Source organism: Rattus norvegicus, chromosome 14 (assembly GCF_021556685.1).
Source record: "Rattus norvegicus strain SHRSP/BbbUtx chromosome 14, alternate assembly SHRSP_T2T, whole genome shotgun sequence".
Classification (NCBI taxonomy): domain Eukaryota; kingdom Metazoa; phylum Chordata; class Mammalia; order Rodentia; family Muridae; genus Rattus; species Rattus norvegicus.
In genome coordinates, this window is record NC_141547.1 from 76844884 (window position 1) to 76864256 (window position 19373).

Genomic DNA, 19373 nt, shown 5'->3' on the forward strand with positions numbered 1-19373 from the left:
CTCCTATGCATTCCCTGACCATTCAGGGCTCAAGTTTCTCTCCAGTAGAGCTGAAGCCATAGAATGCTACTTAGATACGGAGATCTTAATTATGTCACTATAAAGTGCCTGCTCTTCTTTAATAGGATACCATATAGGAAAAGCTTAAGTTTAAAAACAAATACCTCAAGAACTTCTCAGGGCAGGAGGTGTCATTTCTAGCACCTGCATCCATGTCACAAGTCGCCTCGCCCAACACATTCAGTCTACCAGCACGTGCTGAGCACCCGCCATGTTTCAAGCACTGGCAGATATAGCAGGATGTGAGAATAGGGATGGCTCTTGGGAAACCCAGTCACCTGGAAGAAAGAACACTGAAAAACAAAGTAATTCAGTTTTTCACGGAGCTCTATAAAGAACTCATCCCACTGACAGCCTCCCATATACAGACTGTGAGCATGAAGAAATAAAAAGAAGACTGTCCTGTTGCATCTCCAAAGAGCCTGGGAGATAGGCAGCATCTTGATGTTGCCCACTAAGTAACAGTCAAAGCTGCCTCCACCAGCAGGCAGTATGGCCTGGTCACCTTCAGGTCCTCTGTTTCATGTCTCTGCCATCCCTGGATAGTAGGTGTTGTACAATACTAAGTACTTGACTCTGTGAGACTCACGATGCCTGCTCTGCTTTAAAATGGTGGCTGTCTCATAGTAGTCTAGGAGGAGATTACATATAGAAAAGACCAAAGTCTTACATAGCTTCTGAGAAATAGGGCCTAGAAGTCTATCTTTAAAACAGAGGCCTTTCAATCTCAAGTACAAGACACAGTTATTAAAACACCCACATACCTTCCCCGCTGGTGTGTTAAACATTGTCTTGGTTGACAAGATGTCCTACATCTGTCCTCCTGGGGACAATGGGTACCAGGACCCCCGACACAAAGCCACTGAGCTGGAGCCCTGTGTCCCTTCCCATTATCTTAGGCCCTTACTAGCCCCACAAAGACTCCTCCAATGCTGACACCCATGGCATCTTTTGGTCCTGCCTAGGTAGGGGAGTAACATGCAGTTGTCCAATTATTTAACAGAGTAGCAGTTCTCTTTGTGCCATTTTCATTCAGACTTAGTTTTGCTTAACTCCCCTTACCACGAGTCTCTCCCCCATGTCTATCCCTTATGCTCCCTTAACCTCTGTCCACTGTACTCTCTTTCCCTCTCATATGCCCCCCTGCACTGCCCCGACCCATTCACACTACCCTCCCTCAAAGCCTCTTTTTTCTCTTCTCAAGGGACTCTTTCTGGTTTCCTACTCTTTAACTCCCATCCTGATGCATGACTAGAATCTAGGATCCAGGTGAGAGAGAATACAGTATTTGTTTTCATATGGTTACCTTGAATTATATGACATATAAAACATAAAAACAGTCAGAGTCTGAGGCTACCCTCTAGGAGTAGCAAAAAGGACCCTGAAACTGTCAGTGTATGAGAAAGCCCCTCCCACTTTCATTGGCTTCTTGATAAAGAAGGTGGCTAATGGATGCCACTGCAGCATGAGATGCTGGTTCTTGGCTCATGTTGATATAATGCCAAGAGCATCATTGGCAGCCCCTTGCACCAGAAAGTCCAGCTCAGCTGACTCCAGCTCCTGTCAAGAAAAACAAGGCTCCTCTGGAGGCCTTGAGGCCCCTCGTAGGAGAGCTTAGGGTCTTGTCCATGGCCATAGTGATTGGGGTATAAGCAAATTCAGATCCAAGTCATCTGTTCCAGAGGAAGGTTCTTTGTCACTCACTTGATGACCCTGGGCCAGGCTGAAAGGCCTGCCTCAATTATGATGGTTTTTGCTGTTCCTTATCAGAATGCTATGTGATATTTTCATGTAACCTACGCATCATCTTGAGACTCATTATAATACCTAATGCCATGCAAATGCTATGTAAATAATTGTTACACTATGTTGCTTAGGGAATGATGACAGAGAAAGAGGTCTGTCTGTGAGTGTTCAACACAAATATTTTTTTCCCTGAATATTTTCAATCCACAGTGGGTGGCATCTATGAGTATAGAACACACAGGCAGCACTGACAGACTGTCTGCTGTTTTGACCATGGTTTAAGATGGTTCACTGAAATATGCCAGTTTATACTAAAAACCCTGTAATTTTTTTTTTGGAATATTCACAAATGATACCACCAGAGTCCATCTATATTCAGAACATTCCATGGACATCCGAATGGAACCTGTGTCCCTCGGCACTCCTCATCCATGATTGCTCCCTCTGACCTTTCAGAGATCACCCAATTTCTCTCTTTGCATGGTCCTCTAGTCACAAGCTTCCTCAAACTGAGAAGCCTGGCTCAACCTCACCTGTCATTCAAAGGAAGATGCCAGAACTATGCTGGCCACTGACTAGACATACTCACTAGCTTCAGAGGGGTGGAGGGAGGACTGGAGTCACCTTGGAGATGAGAGCCAAGCTAACACTGGCTGAGTGTCCTGGCAGGCCCCTTCTGACTTGCTCTGTGATTCAGGGGTCCCTGCTGCTGCACCCTGGTAGTGTCTGATACTCTCAGGGGCTCCCTCTCAGGGCTCTACAGTGGGTCTCAGAAAAGCTGACAGGGACAGTTGGTTGTGGGATGAGGACAAGCAGTCCCATACACCCAAGGAATCTGAGCTCATTGGCCCCGAATAGGCTAGCAGACTTCTGCCCATCATGTGAAGGCTTTTCAGGTTTCAGTGTGTCTTGTTCTCGTCTGGGCTGTTTTCTTTTCCTGTTTTAGGAACTAAGATACACTGCGTCTTCAGCTTAGAGCCAGAGCCTTTTGTCTTCCCCATCAACACTGCCCAGGGTGGCATGGTCCTACACAGGGCACATGGTGGGAGAATATTTGTATATCTGGGTGACAAAGACAGGGAAGGATGTCACCTTGATGGGCCCAAGAACATATGTTTCACAGTGCATTTAAATTACATTGTATGCATTAAATTGTACTGCACACAGTAAATTGACGACCTGTGTTGGGGGTGGCCATTTGTCTTCCCCCTGGAAAGAGAAGGCCCATACATAAGGGCCAGCCTTCCTTCTTCTATCTTCATTGACAGTAGGAAGATGGTGGATGCCGCACAGGAGGAGTCTTGGTTCCGTTTTCACACTCAAGCATATCTGACCCCATGCCAATGGCAAGCCAGGCTGGAGGAGTGGAAGGGATCCAATGAGACCCCAGGTTGGCTGTGGTGGTCCACACTAGGGGAGCAGCCACCTCTGGTACCCCCTGAGTTGACTGGCTGCCAAGAGCCATCTGCTTTTCAGAGATGTGCTAGGTCACCATCCATGGGGGCTCTGAGGCCACACAAACTCGGTGTTCTGTTGTTTCTCTCAGCTGTGGCCAGTAGGGACAAGCTGAGCAGGGAGGCTTCCTGCAGAGTCTAAGCTGCTCAGTCTAGTGTCCCCAGTAAAACAACTAAAGGCCCCTCCATCAGCAGAGTCTTCTCCCTACAGGAGAGAACCTGGCCATACCTGTTCGGAGTGATCATTGTCCCTGCCTTGGCCCAGCTGGCAAGCCTGCCATTTCTCCCTGAGAGTCCACGATACCTCCTCTTTGAAAAGCACGACGAGGCAGGAGCCACGAAAGGTAGGGTCCTTCCCTTTCATCATACAATGCCAGCCTATGCCTGGGTCACAGCGAGAGGCTACAGGATGGATCAGGGCAAGCGTCAGCATCTCTAAAAGCACCATGCAGAGGGACACCCACTCTCTTCATGCCCCCAGTTGCAGACACGGTTCAGATAGCAGAGGCTCTTCAGTGTGAAAAGGGTGGTTGAAAAGAGCCTATGAGGCATGAGTCCATAAAGCAGCTGGTCTTGCTGGAAGAAATTGAGTCCTCCTGTGGCAACATGATATGGCCTGGCTTGGGAGAACTTCTCTCTACCTGCTCAGCTAAGGAGGCACCCTTGGGAGGGACTTCAATTACGTATAGTCAGAGTGGGCATTGTGGGGTGCAGTGAATAAATGAGATTCGAAAGTCTTATTTCACAGCCCAGCATATGTATGTTTGATATATACATATTAAGTCATGATATATGATAAATACTATGCCTACACCTGGTAAAAAGAATGAAGATAATGAGATCATGCCCTTGGGTTGAAACCATAATACTGAGATTTGTATTCCTATCAATAACAGTACCAATTTCATGCCAGATGTACAGCAAACAGTTGTTTTCTGACATTCTTAGTGTTCTGTCAGGCAACGGTAAGGACAGACTCATGAGATGGCATCCCTGCCACCCTGGAGTGAAAAGCTCTCAGGGAGAACTTTCCCTCGGGATGGAGATCCTCTAACTCCAAAGACTAGACCGAGACACCACAGGATGCAATCAGCAAGAGGATTTGGTTTATTGTCGGGATACACAGGCACAGGCACCTGCGGGCGCTTCAGTCACTCGGGGAACTGGCGCGCCCCACGGAACCAAGGATGGGCTTTTTATAGGATTTTGGGGAGCAGAAGCAAGCATACAGAAGCAGATGCATGGTTACAGGGATATAATTGGTGGATTCTAATATGGCAAGGGTTTAGCCCGGGGGCAAGTTTCCTAGCTACCTTCCTGAAACATAACGACTGACTCGGCCCCCCACCAGGGTGTGGGACCTCTCCCGGGGCTTTTTTTTCATTGTCAGGTGCTCAACCGAAGTCGTCCTGTTGCCAGGCCTTCAACCAAACACATCCTGCTTGGCAGACGCTGTGTACTCAGTGTTCTAACCTTTCCCTGAACCAGTCATCTTAAGTACAGCCTTGCAAAATGGCGTTACTGCTGCTAAGCTGGGGTCTTTCAGGAGTGACTGGAGTAGTCTGTTAGGATGGGCATACATGTCTGAGGAGAGAGAGTCTAGGTGGCATCCTGCTTGCCTAGCATGTGTGAAGACTTGGGTTCAATCTCCAGTGTCTTAAACAAAACAAAATTAGAAAACAAAACTCCAGGTATGGTGGAGCATGCATGTAAACACAGTATTCTGAAAACTGAAGCAGGAGTGTTATTTTTAAAAAACAAAAATCCCAAATGTTCAATTTTACCAATGAAGACTCAGGAGCCAGATGTTGGAGTGAAGGCTTGCTGATTCAGAAAGGGAGAGAAAGCACACAGCTCACCATTCTACTCCACGAACATCCCAGAAGGAAAAAGCCCTCTCTTCTTCCCCATGCTCTCTTAAATACCCTTCAACTCAATGTCCCTCCTTTCTACTTCCCGTGTTTTCTTATGTTCCCTGTCAACTGGTTACATGCCTTATCTCTTAACCTATTGTTGACTTTATTTAATCCTGTTAACAGAGAGCTCTTGGATTAAAGGAGTGTGCTAGGGCTGAGCCGCACCACAAAAAGAAATAGGTTTTTCCAGCTCACAATCTTGGAGTTCAAAAATGTGATCAAATATCCTGCAGCACAGGAGGATCCTAGTGAGCTCAAGGCCAGTCTAGGCCACAGAATAAGAGTCTGTCTTAAAAAGGAAAAGATGGAGAGACACCACCCATGAGTGCAAAGTAGGAAATACTCACATAATTTTAAGAACTTAACGTGAAATCCTGTTGTTTAAAAGCAAATCACGTGACCAAATTCAGAGTTAATGGGAGGTTACTACACACTCAGAAGACAAAGGACACTGGCATAGAAAGGCCATGAATTGGGGCTAACAGTGTAATAGGCCCCATGGGCCCCTTCAGACATTTCCACTCACTCCTACTACTAGTTCACAGTAGCCAGGGATGTGGCAAAGCAATTCATACCATGGTGAACAGGAACCAGAGCTGAGCCTCCACAGGGAGGGGTCAGGGAAAGAGACAGCTCCCAAAGGCACAGTGGCAGGTGGCCCACTTCCTCCTGCCCGGCCCCACCTTCCACACTTCCCTTTTCCCCATGGCCTCTTCACATCTTATATCCATCAATGGATTAAACTATCCATCATCTCAGAGCCCTCTTGATCTGATCCTCTCTGGAGACACACCCGGAGTGAGCTGTATTAATCCTCTGGGTGCCTCTCAACCCCATTCTGCAGACAGTCCAAGTTAAAGGTGACACATGAGATAGGAATGAAGGTCATTGTTGGAATGGCGGCTGCCAGTCAACTGGATTCAGACTGGAAGAGTATCTGCCTAGGAGGGGACAGTACCATCACAAGGATCTTTCTAGAACGTAGGACTGGGAGAAGGTGGAGAAGCAGAGAGGTGCCCCATGAGAAGGATTTGGCTGAAGGAGAGCATCTTTCAAGGTGACAGGATGGGGCCATGAGTCAGGCAACACAGGCAACAATGCAAGCTAGGAATGGTCAAGAAACTCACCTGTGTGCCCTGTCTGTAGCATTGAGCTCACCAGATTCATTATGTAATCGATATAAATACTTCCAACCTGGCTTTGGCAATGGGTGGGTCACAGGAAATAGTTCTGTTATTTTCCCAGGAGGAACTGCCAAAGAAATGCCTCCGAGCTTCTGGGTAACTAGGAAAAAAGAATGAGTTGATTTTCCCCATGGACTCTCTCATCAGTGTCCCAGGACATAGAGCCCTGACAATAAGGTATGGATCAAAGCCAGGTAGAACCCTGAGTGCTGAAGCCTGTAGTTGGTGAGAGTCCATTAGGAGCCCCATGCCTTCACAGATCAGGGGAGTGTCACCCTGTGCCAAGAGCCACTGGAGAGAAGCCCTGGGTTCCAAAGAGGTGATAATGGGGGACCCGGGAGAAGCTTCCTGGAGGAAGTGACAGCTGAGTGAGATGGTTGACATGAGTCAGGTGAGAACAACTGTGAACTGTGTACAGTTAGGTTGATGCTACACATGTGAACGTGTATGGCTGGGTCAAGCATACACTGACCAGGAGGAGGCCAGCGCTCTTGCTCAAGCCTCAGCATGGCTGTCCTTCGCCAGGGGCAATCTTCTCATGCATCCCAGCTCAGAGTGGCCCTCCAGGATCTTGTCAGTTCTATCTCTGCTGTCCTTGTTTTAATTCTGAGGGTAGCCACATATACACAGCTGTCACATGACTGCCCAGGTCACACAGGGACAGAAGTAGAACTGCAGTAGAAGCCAGCTCTCTCTCCCATCCCAGCAGGAGCATGTGATCAATAAATTTTGCCATCATTTTAAAAAGCCACACCTATAGAGATATGAACGAATTAGCGGCCACACAAGGACAGAGGGAATTCCATCACAGTCAAAGGGCTATTCAGATCACCTGCAGTCCTGGAGGAGGAGGGCACTCCCTCTATTTTGAGATGTCCCCAAGCTCTTGCACTGAGGACGTGACAATGCAGAAGGGGGTCTGCATGTCTGATCACCTCCTGTCAATGCCACTGCTTGACCCGAGCTCGTCCCACCCACACAGACTCACAGCAATGCTAGAGTGGAAATTTCCACTCTCCTGTGGGACTTGATCCCTCTGTTCCTCTGTTTCCTAAATGTTAAAAGGCAAGAAAGCAGAGCTGGCAGTGATCTGGTGTGGCTTACGAGGCCCAGCCAATACCATATCTCTAGTGACTCTCTTGTAGCAGTTGCAGCCCTGTCTCAAGCTTCTCTTAATTGGTCAGTATTTGTGGCCCAACCCCTACCAAACAACAGCCCTCAGGAGCTCAGGCTAAATGGAACTGAACTAAGTCTCTCCTCTCAGCCTCTCTATTCTATGAGATTTTCTCATTGTTCTTTTGAGGTATGTGGAAAAACTAATCACATACCTGGTTCTCCTGAGGTCATCTGGGGCACACACACCCCAAGTCCCTGAATGGCAGTACATATAGAAGCACCCACCTTCCAAGTCTATTGCAATAGGAAGGTCTGTGAGTTGCGTGGCACATAGTAGGTACAGGAAATGCCAGGCTCTTGATTCTCAAGGGTTCCAGTCTTGCTTTGGTCATGGCTAGTCTGTAAAGGGCAGTAGATCTGAATCTTTCACTGCTTCCAGCCCAGAAACAAACTGGGCCACGTAGACTTCATTCCAGATGAGAAATGAACACATCCTCCCTTCTCAAATTCTTTAGAGTTAATGACTAGAGTACGGGCAGGAATATGAAGAAGGTAGGGCTGTAGATAGGGCTGCTTGCTTTCAGATTGAAGAAAGGGTGTGTCAGCAGCCTTGGGAGAGGCCTGTGATGGACTGTCTTCCAAAGTCTTCTGAGTGTCAACTACAGGTGACTGAGACCACTTCTTCCCTGGAATCAACTCGTTAAAATTCAGGGTGTCTGTTCTGTCTCCTTCCCATTCATCCTTAGACACGTGAGTCAGGCAGTTCCGAAGCTGGGCCGATGCCCTCACATCAGATCTGCTGCCTGTGACCTTGTTCTGACCTTACCGAGGACAGCAAGAACTCTACTCATACCCAGCCTCTGCCAGAAATATCCCAAGGTTTATACAGTTTTCAACAGCTTCCAGTTCTGACAGGGCTGGGTAAAACTAGAAGCCACCATAGTGCACCCCCAACACCTACCTGCCCAGTTTCCTGTAGCTCAGGTCTCACTTCTCTAAAGACAGGCTAAAGGAAATGTTCTTCTTCATAGGTTTAAGGTGGGAAAGACATAATTCCATACAGCCCTCTCATGCTTTTGGGTACAGTGTAGTTCACGCTAATCTTAGTTCACAGAGCTCGTGCTGATGAAACTAATGGTAGGGGGTGACATGAACAAAAGCCAGGGGTGTCTCCTGTGTCTGCCCAGAACTCAGGATGCAAAGGGGAAGAAAGGGGAGGGGAATCAAAGGTTAAGGCAGTATTAGTTCTTGTTACAGACTGAAGGTTTGCATACCCCTAATTTCTTATATTAAGGTCCTAAGCCCCAGTGGGATGACATTCAGAAGCCAGGCAGAAAGGAGGTGGGTGATAGAACTCAGTCTGCGCTATTTCTTCCAGCAGTGTGTACCGACTAAGACCACTGCCAGCTCTGCTTTGTTGCCTTTTGACGTTTAGGAAACTGAGGAACAGAGGGATTAAGTCCCACAGGAGAGTGGGAATTTCTACTTTTGCACTGCTCTGAGCCTGTGTGGGTGGGACAAGCTCAGGTCAAGCAATAGCATTGACATTACTCCCAGGGGCCATTACTGATAATCAGAAGGAGTCTTCAGGAACACCTGCTAGTCGCAGGAACTCTCCTGGCCTCTTCTGTCCTTGCACCTTTTCCATTGCAGTTGCCACCCAGCTGTGGGACAGCTGCAAGCACAGATGTGGGCAGACAGCTCCATGTCTTTAACACACCATATGTTTTCCATGGGCAGGAGCCCATCCAGTCCACGTACAGTGCAGTGTGGATGTGTGGGGAGTTAATTCCTGTCAGCTGAGCATCCAGCCTCCCTGGTGGAGGGCATTTTGGAGCTATTCCTTCAGGGGCTGCTCAGAAGTCCAGTGAGACCAGCCCATCTGTGCCAGGCAGTGTATTGCACTGCTGGCTTTCCAGTCTTTACACCTGCAGCCTCCTTATACTGAGCTCCCAGGCTGTACTTTCAGGCCCAGTCTCAGGACAAGTCCCTTCCCTGTTCTCACCTGCAGAATGACACCACTAACCTTATTACCTGGGGGAGGGGGTGTCAGTCACAGGAGAACTAAATAAGGGCAAAAGGTTTGCACAATATGCTCTTCAACCCCCCTCGTGTGTGTGTGTGTGTGTGTGTGTGTGTGTGTGAGAGAGAGAGAGAGAGAGAGAGAGGCAGAGAGAGAGAGAGAGAGAGAGAGAGAGAGAGAGAGAGAGAGAGGCAGAGAGAGAGACTTTATCCTTTAACGAGGGCAAGCAGGTTCCAGTATTATCCTTGGCAGTAAGATGAACCCACAGAGCCCTGTAGACTGAGGCAGTGAGGCGGCTGACCTAGTGCATCTCATTTACTGCACAGCTCAGTCCCTAAAACAAAACCTCTGGAGAGAGAGAGAGAGAGAGAGAACATAGCCAGAAAATCTGCATCCTCCCCAATGTCAGTCAGCCATGCTGGTGAAATTACAAAAGGATTCACTTTCTATATAGACAAGCACAATTTTGCAAAGCCCACAGAAACTCATTTGGATTATTGTAAAGCAGGGATTTAAAAAAAAAAAAGAACTTTGTACGATGCCGGGGGTTTTATTATTCTCTCTCTTTCTTCCCCACCCATTTCTGCTTGCATATGTGGGACTTCGGATGTGAGTGTGCCACAGGAAGCACGCAGAGGTCAGAGGGAAGCCTCAGGTGCTGGTCCTTGTTTGTTTGTTTGTTTTGCAGCTATGTACGCCATGGTGGCCTGGGGAGCCTGGCTCTATCTCCCATCTCGCCATAAGAGTTCTGGGCTTACAGATCTGCACTACCATGTGTCTGGCTTTGCATGGGTTCTGGGATCTGAACTCAATTTGAGATGTACAGATATAAGAATTCTCACTGATGATCTGAGTGCACAATCTTGACTCCCAGACAGACACGTTTTCAAAGATCTCTTTTCACTATGTGACTACATTTAAACACCACTACTTTCACACCCCTGTAGAAACGTCTCCCTTATCTTGAGGACGTAGATTATTTGCTCATTGTACATTCTCTGCTAGTCAGTGCCCTTGAGACTTGCAGTGCCTCGTAACTGGAGCACAGGCAGTGTCCCCACAGTGTCACAACTTGGTTTGTGCTGCATTTGTTAGTTTTTAAATCTCTAATTTCTTTGAGGATTTTTTTTTTGTTGTTGTTGTTGTTTTGCTCGGTCTCCTGTAGCCCGAGCATGGAGTCAGGCTCACTATGTAGCTGCATGAGTTACTGTTCTGATGCTGTGATAAACACCATGACCAAGGCAGCTCATAGAAGAAAGAGCTTATTTGGGTTGACATTTCCAGAAGGATGAGAGTCCAGCATGGCAGCAAAGTGTCAGGCATGATGGCCAGGGCAGAAGCTTAAGACTCACATCTTGAACCCCAAGCACAAAGCAGAAAGAGCACACTGGGAGTAGACCAAGACCTTAAGCTCTCAAAGTCCACCCCCAGTGACACACTTCCTCCTTGCTGGTGGAAGTGTGAGCCTCCTCAAACAGCGCCATTAACAACTGGGGATGGAGTATTCAAACACACAAGCCTATAGAGGGACATTTCATTCCAATCACCACAGAAGCCATGATGACCCCGAGCTCCTGGTGTCCCTGATTCCCCTTCACCCGGTCCAGGATTAAATGCATGCACAACCATACCTTGAAGCCTTGGCAGGTTCCTTATAAAAGACCTGTATAGTTTTTCGTTCAATTCTATCAAACGACCAAATTATCAGCCTCCAATTTGCTAATTATTATCCAATTCACTGACTAGTAAACTGTACAAAAGCAATGTATCACTGTGTATGGATCACAAAGGAAAATGGTAGCACTTAATCATCTAAATTATCCAATATTTAAACCCATAAAGACATGGGAGGCAGGAGCTGAGATAAAAACCTGTTAGCTCAGAGACATAATTTTATTTACTTACTGTATATAAAATATCTATCCACAAGTCTGATTCTACAACTACCCTGCCAGCTCTTTAGAAATCTCTTTCTATCTGTGTCATAAGCAAGCTAGTCTACCTTTCTCTTGAGCTCCTTCAAATCTGAGAAGGGCTCCTTAGCTCTCTTTCCTGGACAACCATTTCACCTGTGTCCTGCCCACTGCCTCTCTGTGGTTCCTGCAAGCCCAAAGAGCAAATGAATCCCTATCTCTTGCCTGGGGCTCCTTCTATGAAGCTCTCCCAAGCCCAAAGAGAGAGCTCTCAAAGGTCCAATTGCTATAAAAAGAAGTCAATAATTCCTCCCCTACACCCTTGGATGACTCCAAGCAAGTGAATAGAGGCCAAACTATTTCACCTTTTAGGTGGGGCAGCCCAAGGCCATCCAGCTGACTTTGCAAAGACCATGAGACCTCAAGCAACTTGCCTTAGAATAGGCAGGAACTTTCTACTCTTTAGCATTCTTACCTGTGGAGGCTTTTAGAGGCACACAGAACTGCAGCTCTCCAGGATACACCTAACTGCATCTGACAAGCACAATACCTTTCTAAGCTTGTATATTTTGCTAACAATTAGCTTTTCTGTGTACAATAATCAAATATACCGTAACAGAAAACAGCGGTACCCTGCTGGATTCTCCACAGTGTGGCTTCTCCCACACCCTCACACAGACCATGAAGTTCCAGGCCCCGTCACAATAAAATTGTATAAAACTATATAGAACCTCAATATCTCCTTCTACACCTCTCCTTTCCCCATGTAGGACATTACCACTGTGAATAATGAAGAGACCTTGAGCCTGCTTTAGAAGCCCCACGACATCCTGCTCTTAAATACCGGTAGCAGTTGAAAAGGAATGGCTTGACAGAGTTCCTATTTTTAGAAGTCCTTAGTCCTGCACTGTGTAAAACACAGAGCTTTCAGAGCATCTCTCTGCACATGGTCACAAAAGATCAGTGGGAGTGCTTCACGTGACGTTCTTTTGCCTTCTTCGTTATGGGAAAGAAGGCTCCAGACCACTCTGGGCTTTGCTCTGCAAGAGGTAAAGAGCACTCTTATAGACAAAAATTGGTGGCCACCGCAGCACAGAGTCCCAGGCTAATCGCTGGCTCAGAGCATCTGACTACATCAACTGACTGTATACTTGCTCTGGGGACCGGAAGTCACCAGCAGAGTGGTATTCCTCTGCCAGCTGGTGACAGTGGCCAGTATCCTTAGAGCCTCAGTGCCCTTAGTCTTCCACAGCCTCGGTACTCTAACATCCTCAGTTCTGCATCCTCAATGTTCAGGCATCGCCAATCATTCTGCATCCTCAGTGCTCCCGCATGCCTAGTCTTCCAGTACCCATAAGCATTGCAAATTTCCAGCCATTGGAGGAAGCACATTTTAACCCTCATAAAAGCGACCCTGAGATCCTAACAGGCAGCTCACACAGCATCCCCAGCCTCCTCTATTCTTACATTCTCACTGAACTCCAGCGTCCATTCATTCTCTGTTACTCCTAAGACTCAGGGGAACCCGGTTACCCCAGCATGACCACCAACCCTCACTAGGTGACTGTTTCCGGAGCTCACATTCATAGGTACCATATGATAACAGGTAAACAGTTTAAGCCACAACAAAAGGTTATAGCATTTTGTACCCACTGGACAAATGAAAGGATTATCACGTCTGGGGGTAGAATCCAAGAACAGTGTCAAACATCTGACCATGCACTAATGTCCCCATTGAAGCTACTTAACCCAAGAAGTCCTTGGTAACAAAGTGGAGATCCCTGTTGTGGGGGAAAGTTCTAGATTTACCGTCTGAGCCATACTAACAAACATTACCTTGGCACCTGTTCTCTGGTACTAACAGAAGATGGTGGGGTGGAGGGGTGGGGCTTAAAGATGCAATAAAAATGGAGGAGGGGATGCTGGAAAGAGAAAATTCAGGGAATGAGAAAGCCTGCCCCTGGAGCTGTCAGCAAGGACAAGGCTGTGCAGGGAAATTTTGATGAGCTCCGTGCGTTGAATTTGCCTGAGAGCTTCAAGGTGAATGGGATAGGGGATGAAGTTTTCCATGTTTTGGAAGGAAAATATGCAAACTCTAGACCCGTTTGGTAACACAGATGTTGCATTTTGAACTTGGAAGAAAACCCTCAAACTCCAATGGTTTAGTGTGTAGTAAAAACCCAGTCACTTTTTCTCCTGTACGATTTAACCAGTGCTGGCAAAACCATTAAATGGCAACTTCCAAAGACATGCTTGGGTATCTCTGAAGCCTTCCTGGGCTCGCTGCCTGGAAAATCTGGAGTGGCCTTAGCTGCTTTACTTTTCTGCTTAAACAGAACCATTCCACACAGCCGGGATGAAGGAGCCGGGTTATTAAGGACAGTGCCTGCTGTGTGCGGAATGGACTCTCCGCAGGAACCATCACCACTGCTACCTTTCTCTGTAGGGGGAGGACAGAGGACAATGAATATGGAAGCCACTGCTCGGAAAGCATGCTGTGTGATCTAGCTGTTAGGATCTCAGGGGTCTCTTTTATAAGGGTTAAAATATGGCTCCTCCAACGGCTGAAAATTTGCAATGCTTGACTTGGGAATACATCCGTCAAGAAAATGTGTGGACCTTCACTCTCCTATTCCACTCAGGGCATCCACATTTCAGAGGGTCACATGGAATGAACTAATGAGGGTCGTTAAGTTCAATCCTCTTTTTACTCATAGAGGCAACTTTGGGGTTGGCAAGATTGTGTGCGGGTGACTGTTAACCTCTCTCTAGAAATCCTCAGTGAGAAGGGGCCAGACAAACAGGAGGTGCTCAATGAATGTTCACCTGAATATCAGTTCTGGCAGGTGAGCTCTAATAAATAAAAGTTTGGCATGCTTGATGCTGTGTAGTTTGTCCCTTGCTGTGAGGGGCAGGACTGTACAGACTATAAATGGAGACAACTGTCCTGGGAGATGGATTTGAATGCTGGCCATGCTCTGCTTTTCTGGGGAGAGGGACGATGGTTGAGAGACCCAGGTTCTCTCTCAGCCCACTCAGCGACTTCAGGAAAGTTGGTGTCTGTCTCTGGGCCCCTATCTTCCTATTTTTAAACAGTTTTCGTACAGATTCCAAAGGTCTCTGATGAGCATATGTCCAGATAGTGGGGCCCATCCATTCAAGGCCAACATCCTAGAAGGCCAACATCCCAATCCCTGCCTGTCCTTCTTCACAGCCTTCCAAACATTCCTGGGGAAAGCAGATGTCTCCCAAGAGCTGGAGGAGGCCCTGGCTGAGAGCCGTGTGCAAAGGAACCTTCGCCTGGTGTCCGTGTTTGAGCTTCTGAGGGCACCCTTTGTCCGATGGCAGGTCATCACTGTCGTTATCACCATGGCCAGCTACCAACTATGTGGACTCAATGCGGTGAGTATACACAGACACACAGACACACACACACAGACACACACACACACACACACACACAAAACACACACACACACACACACACACACACACACACCAGCACCAAAGAGAACCTGAGGAAGACCAGGATGGGGGTGGTTCAGGGTGTGATTGCTAGATGTCTAACTTCAAACCCAGCTCTGTAAGCCTCCACCGAGCTGTGCCTTTGAACATCTGTGGAAATTGCCTTGTCCTCAGTTCCTATCTCTATAGAGTGGGATAGAAGGATATGGAGCAGACTTATCCACACAGTGTCCAGTCAGCAGCAAACAAGGTTGTCTGTCCTTGCACTGCCACCAGCTGTCCTACTGTGTCCCTGGAAATCCATCAGAGTCATGGCTCTCAATAAACAGACACAGGAAGTCAAAGAGACAGAGGATCAACATGACTTAAATAGAGGCAGTCTTGGCTGTGCTGTCATCAGCTTTTTGGAGTCTGAGCTGAAACCTACCTAGAGTCCCCAGGCCTCTAACTCTCTCCACTGTCCCAAAAAGGTAAAACCCCCAAATTTGAGAAGCAAGGAAGCTGGGTGTGACTGCTTCTTTCTGGGAATCGGAGTGGGATGCCTCACCTCGGGATGTGGGGAGTCACTGTGGGGAAGGCCTCAGAGGTCCCAGATGATTTATACCTGCTCAACCAGAGCCTGGCATGTCCAACTGTCATTCAGGTGGCACTCAGGTGGGAGAGGGTGCGACAGTGACACTCCTGTCCAGAAGCGGGGAAATGGCTGCCTGGGAAGATCACAGCCACACATTCTGCCAAATTTCAACAGCTCTCGATTCTATTTTTGGAAACGCTGGTGTAAAAATAAGATCACTTTGTTCCCTAGTCATTTTTGCCTTTTTGCCTCGGTTCCCTCAAGTGAGAAGAACAAAGTGGGGTAGGGGAATCAACAGCTCAGCCCAGAGTGGCCACTGCCTGTTCTACAGCTTCCTCCCCTAGACAAACTCAAGGTCAGGTGTATCAGACTCTCAACAATGCACTGTTTCCTAAGGCCCACACCTAGAGTCTTAAGGACATGTGGAATCCATGCTTACTGAGGCATTTAGATGGAGAGCCATGCCGTTCCTGGGCAGAGCCGTCTCCTTCCCCGAGATCTCATTTCCCATTGGTAATGGATGAATCGGGCCAGTATACCTTCAAGCCCCGCTGCTCAGAGAGAGGCGATTGTTTCTACCTTCCAAGCTCATGTGCGTTCCCTGAGACAGCACAGAGATCACCAGACTGAGATTGTCAGATGGTCAGAGTCCTGGCTTTCCACGTGGCTGTCCCCATAAACCTATAGCCAGAAACCTCGGCCATCTGCTTTCTGTGGCCTGACTATGCCCTCAGCTATGACCCTGATCAGGAGCCATTAGTGGTTTGTAGCAACAGAAGCTTTCCTTCAGGCCCCACTGTTATACACAGAGACACTGGGATGTTTTCCCAAAGGTTCACAGTTGTATAAAGAAGGTTTGAACACCAATTGTCTGAACCCCAAGTTTTAGGTACTTAAGCCCCAAGCAGAAAGGGTCCTCAATGTCCCACTCAGATTACTCCACTTGTGCTTTTCAGGCTGTCCCCACCTCACCCCTAGGTAGCTACAGAACACATTTCTCCTGGTTTATAGACAAATGGACACACGCTATTTAGTTGTAAAACCAGCCATAAGCCTGACACCCTGGCTTGGGTCCAGGCCCACTCCTGCACTGCAGCCTTCTCCTCCACAGCCCAGAGGCCATATAGCCAAGAGCTAACCCAGATAAAAACAGTAGGTGGCTTTAAAGTATGCTCTGTCCCTTCATGATGACTTAGATGACTATGATCCCTTGGGAGACACTGGCCACTCCTGCCAGGCAGCCACCTTCCCATTGATTACGTTGCTCTGTTCCCAAGGAGTCCTACAGGGTGGGGGGCATCATATGTACTTCTTAGATGAGAAAGACATCGTGGTTTATAGATAGCTCAAGGTCCAGTGTGGAACTTGCCCTGTCAAATTACACCTGGTCCTATTTTATAGACAAATCAGACAAGTTACCTCTTCTCTAGACCCTACCTGAATCAGCCAGTCCTAGCTGATGAGAGAGCCTGCCTCAAAGAACAAGGTGGACATCTGGAATGACACCCGAGGTTGCCCTCTGCTGACCTGGACACTCATACACATGTACACACACATGCACACACACACACACCACACCACACACACACACACACACACACACACACACACACACTGCACTTGCACTAGGCTAGGGCTTTTCAAGGCCAAACCATTCACATCTGAGGCTGGAATACCGTCTTAAGGCTGCAGAATGTTTAGTGTCACCCTTGGCCCCTGCCCAGCTGCAGCCCTGAGGGTCGAGCTGCTCTGCCTGAGAACCACCCTATGAAATAGACCTTATGTGTTTCTCGGGCCACTGATGCCAGAGTCCCTGTTGGCTTCTGTGTTCTCTAGGTTATGCCAATACTGAGTTAACAACCTTTAGTTACCTCGAAATTCCTTTTCCATGTTGGTCTGTTTGTCCCCTTTCAGTCACCTATCAGACAGGCACTTGAGTCAAGGGTCAGGGTTTTCTTTTTCTTTTTTTTTTTCTTTTTTCTTTTTTTCTGGAGCTGGGGACCGAACCCAGGGCCTTGCGCTTGCTAGGCAAGCGCTCTACCGCTGAGCTAAATCCCCAACCCCTAAGGGTCAGGGTTTTCAGCGGTAGTGGCTCCAAGTCCCTGCAAAGAAGAGCTGGTTTGTTGGGTCACACTGATCCAGACACTCTGGAGACTGATGCAGCAGCCTGAGCGGCCATTCCCATCTAACACATCAGTAATGTTATCTGCAGCCGAGCTAGCAGAAGACTAACAGCACATCGCCTGGCCATGTGACTCTAAGACCAGCAATCTTAAAATTAAGATCAAGTGAAGCTAAAGGGCCTTCAAGGTGTCAGTCCTCTCTAGTCCTCTCCCTCCTCTCAATACAAAGGGACTCTTTAAGAAGGAACTGTGAGGTGGGGAGAGGGCCCAGCATGCAAAGTGCTTACGGTATGCAAGTTTGAGGACCTGAGTTCCATCTCCAGAACCTACGTAAAAATGCCAATATAGTGGCACGTGCCTGTAATACCAGCACTGGGAGATGGACAAGTGAATCCCTAGCCAGCCACCCTACTTTAATCAGCTAGCCCAAGCTGGTGAGAGAGACTGCTTCAAAGAACAGGGTGGATGCACCTGGAATGACACCTGAGGTTGACCTCTGACCTAGACACACATGCACTGAGCACACACTCACACACATACACACACACACACACTCACACACACACATACCATATACCCCCACACACACATACCACATACACCACACACACACACACACACACACACACACACACAGAGAGAGAGAGAGAGAGAGAGAGAGAGAGAGAGAGAGAGAGAGAGAGAGAGAGAATGTAACAGTTTGTCTAACATCTGAGTTGATGACTGATGATTCAGGGCACTCCCGGAGGGCATTTGATGGTCCAGGGCTTCTACTTGGTAGCTGTTCCCATCTTGTGTTTGTCTTGTGTGTGGCCATTTTCAAACCTGGTCTCTTTGAACTGGTTTAGTCCCAAGAGACCCTTACTGTGCACATCCTGGCTTGCAGCCAAACCTAATGTTTCATGGCAAAGCTCTTTCTAGAACAAGGATGGTCAGGGAAAACACTCATGCTTTTAGCTGGGGCCTGAGAAGGACACACAGAGAAAATGTAAGTAGGTTCTGCCCAGCAGGGGAAAAGCCTAAGAGAGCAACCAAAAGATGTTTAATAAATGAGCAGGCCTTTTCCTCCTAGACCTCAAAACAGAGCCATAGATTACCATGTGTGAGAAATACCCACCCCAGGGTAAAGCATAATATATAAATGGATTACATCCCTCTAGTGTGCCCATTTCTTGTCACCACTGGACATTTAAAAATAAAATCACAGCACTGACGTCCAGAGGCTTCAAAACACTTGTCATTGTAGGTCATTCTTGTCCTTGCTTTGGAGGTCAGAGGTCTTCAAATCAAATCAGGCCCACAGTCAATCCTGGACATTGCGGGAGAAAATCCATTCTCAGGTTTCTAGGAGCTGCCTCCTTCCCTTGGCTCGTGGTCTCCTTCCTTCATCTTCAGGGTCAGCTGCAATAAAGTATGTTTGATTTTTCTCTCCCTTCATCCTCTTCCACCCTTATATCTTCTTTCTCCAGCTCTGTGTCCTCATTTCTCCTTCATAAGGAGTGATGGCATTTACGGTTCACTCAGGCAATCCAGCAAAAACTGCTGCCTCCAGGCCCTGACCATGTTTAGAGTCAGACTTGCTGTGTAGACTAAATGCCCAGATTCTGGGATTAACACAGAGATGTTTTGGAATGACCATGGGCTCTTCCATGTCCAGCAAGCATGTCCAGCATTATCTTGCTCTGGGTATTACAATGTGAATGTGGACTGTCCCCACGTGAGAGGGCACATGGCCCCTAGGTGGTGGTGCTGTGTGTGGAGACTGCGGACAGCTTAGAAGACAGAGATGAGCCAGAGAA

The 19373-nt window shown here is 47.7% G+C and overlaps 1 protein-coding gene across 9 annotated transcripts in view; it reads left to right on the forward strand.

Moving 5' to 3' along the window:
- Slc2a9 (solute carrier family 2 member 9) overlaps window positions 1-19373 on the forward strand; it is a 133756-nt gene that overhangs the window by 70134 nt on the left and 44249 nt on the right. For 8 of the 9 annotated variants that reach the window (XM_087584151.1, XM_087584157.1, XM_087584153.1 and 5 more), the window contains 2 exons: window positions 3472-3604; window positions 14627-14814. In XM_087584151.1, the coding sequence (XP_087440277.1) occupies window positions 3472-3604; window positions 14627-14814 (321 nt within the window). Of the gene's footprint in view, window positions 1-3471; window positions 4267-4806; window positions 5345-14626; window positions 14815-19373 lie in introns of those variants that run through there. The other variant, XR_015636784.1, reaches the window with a different exon arrangement.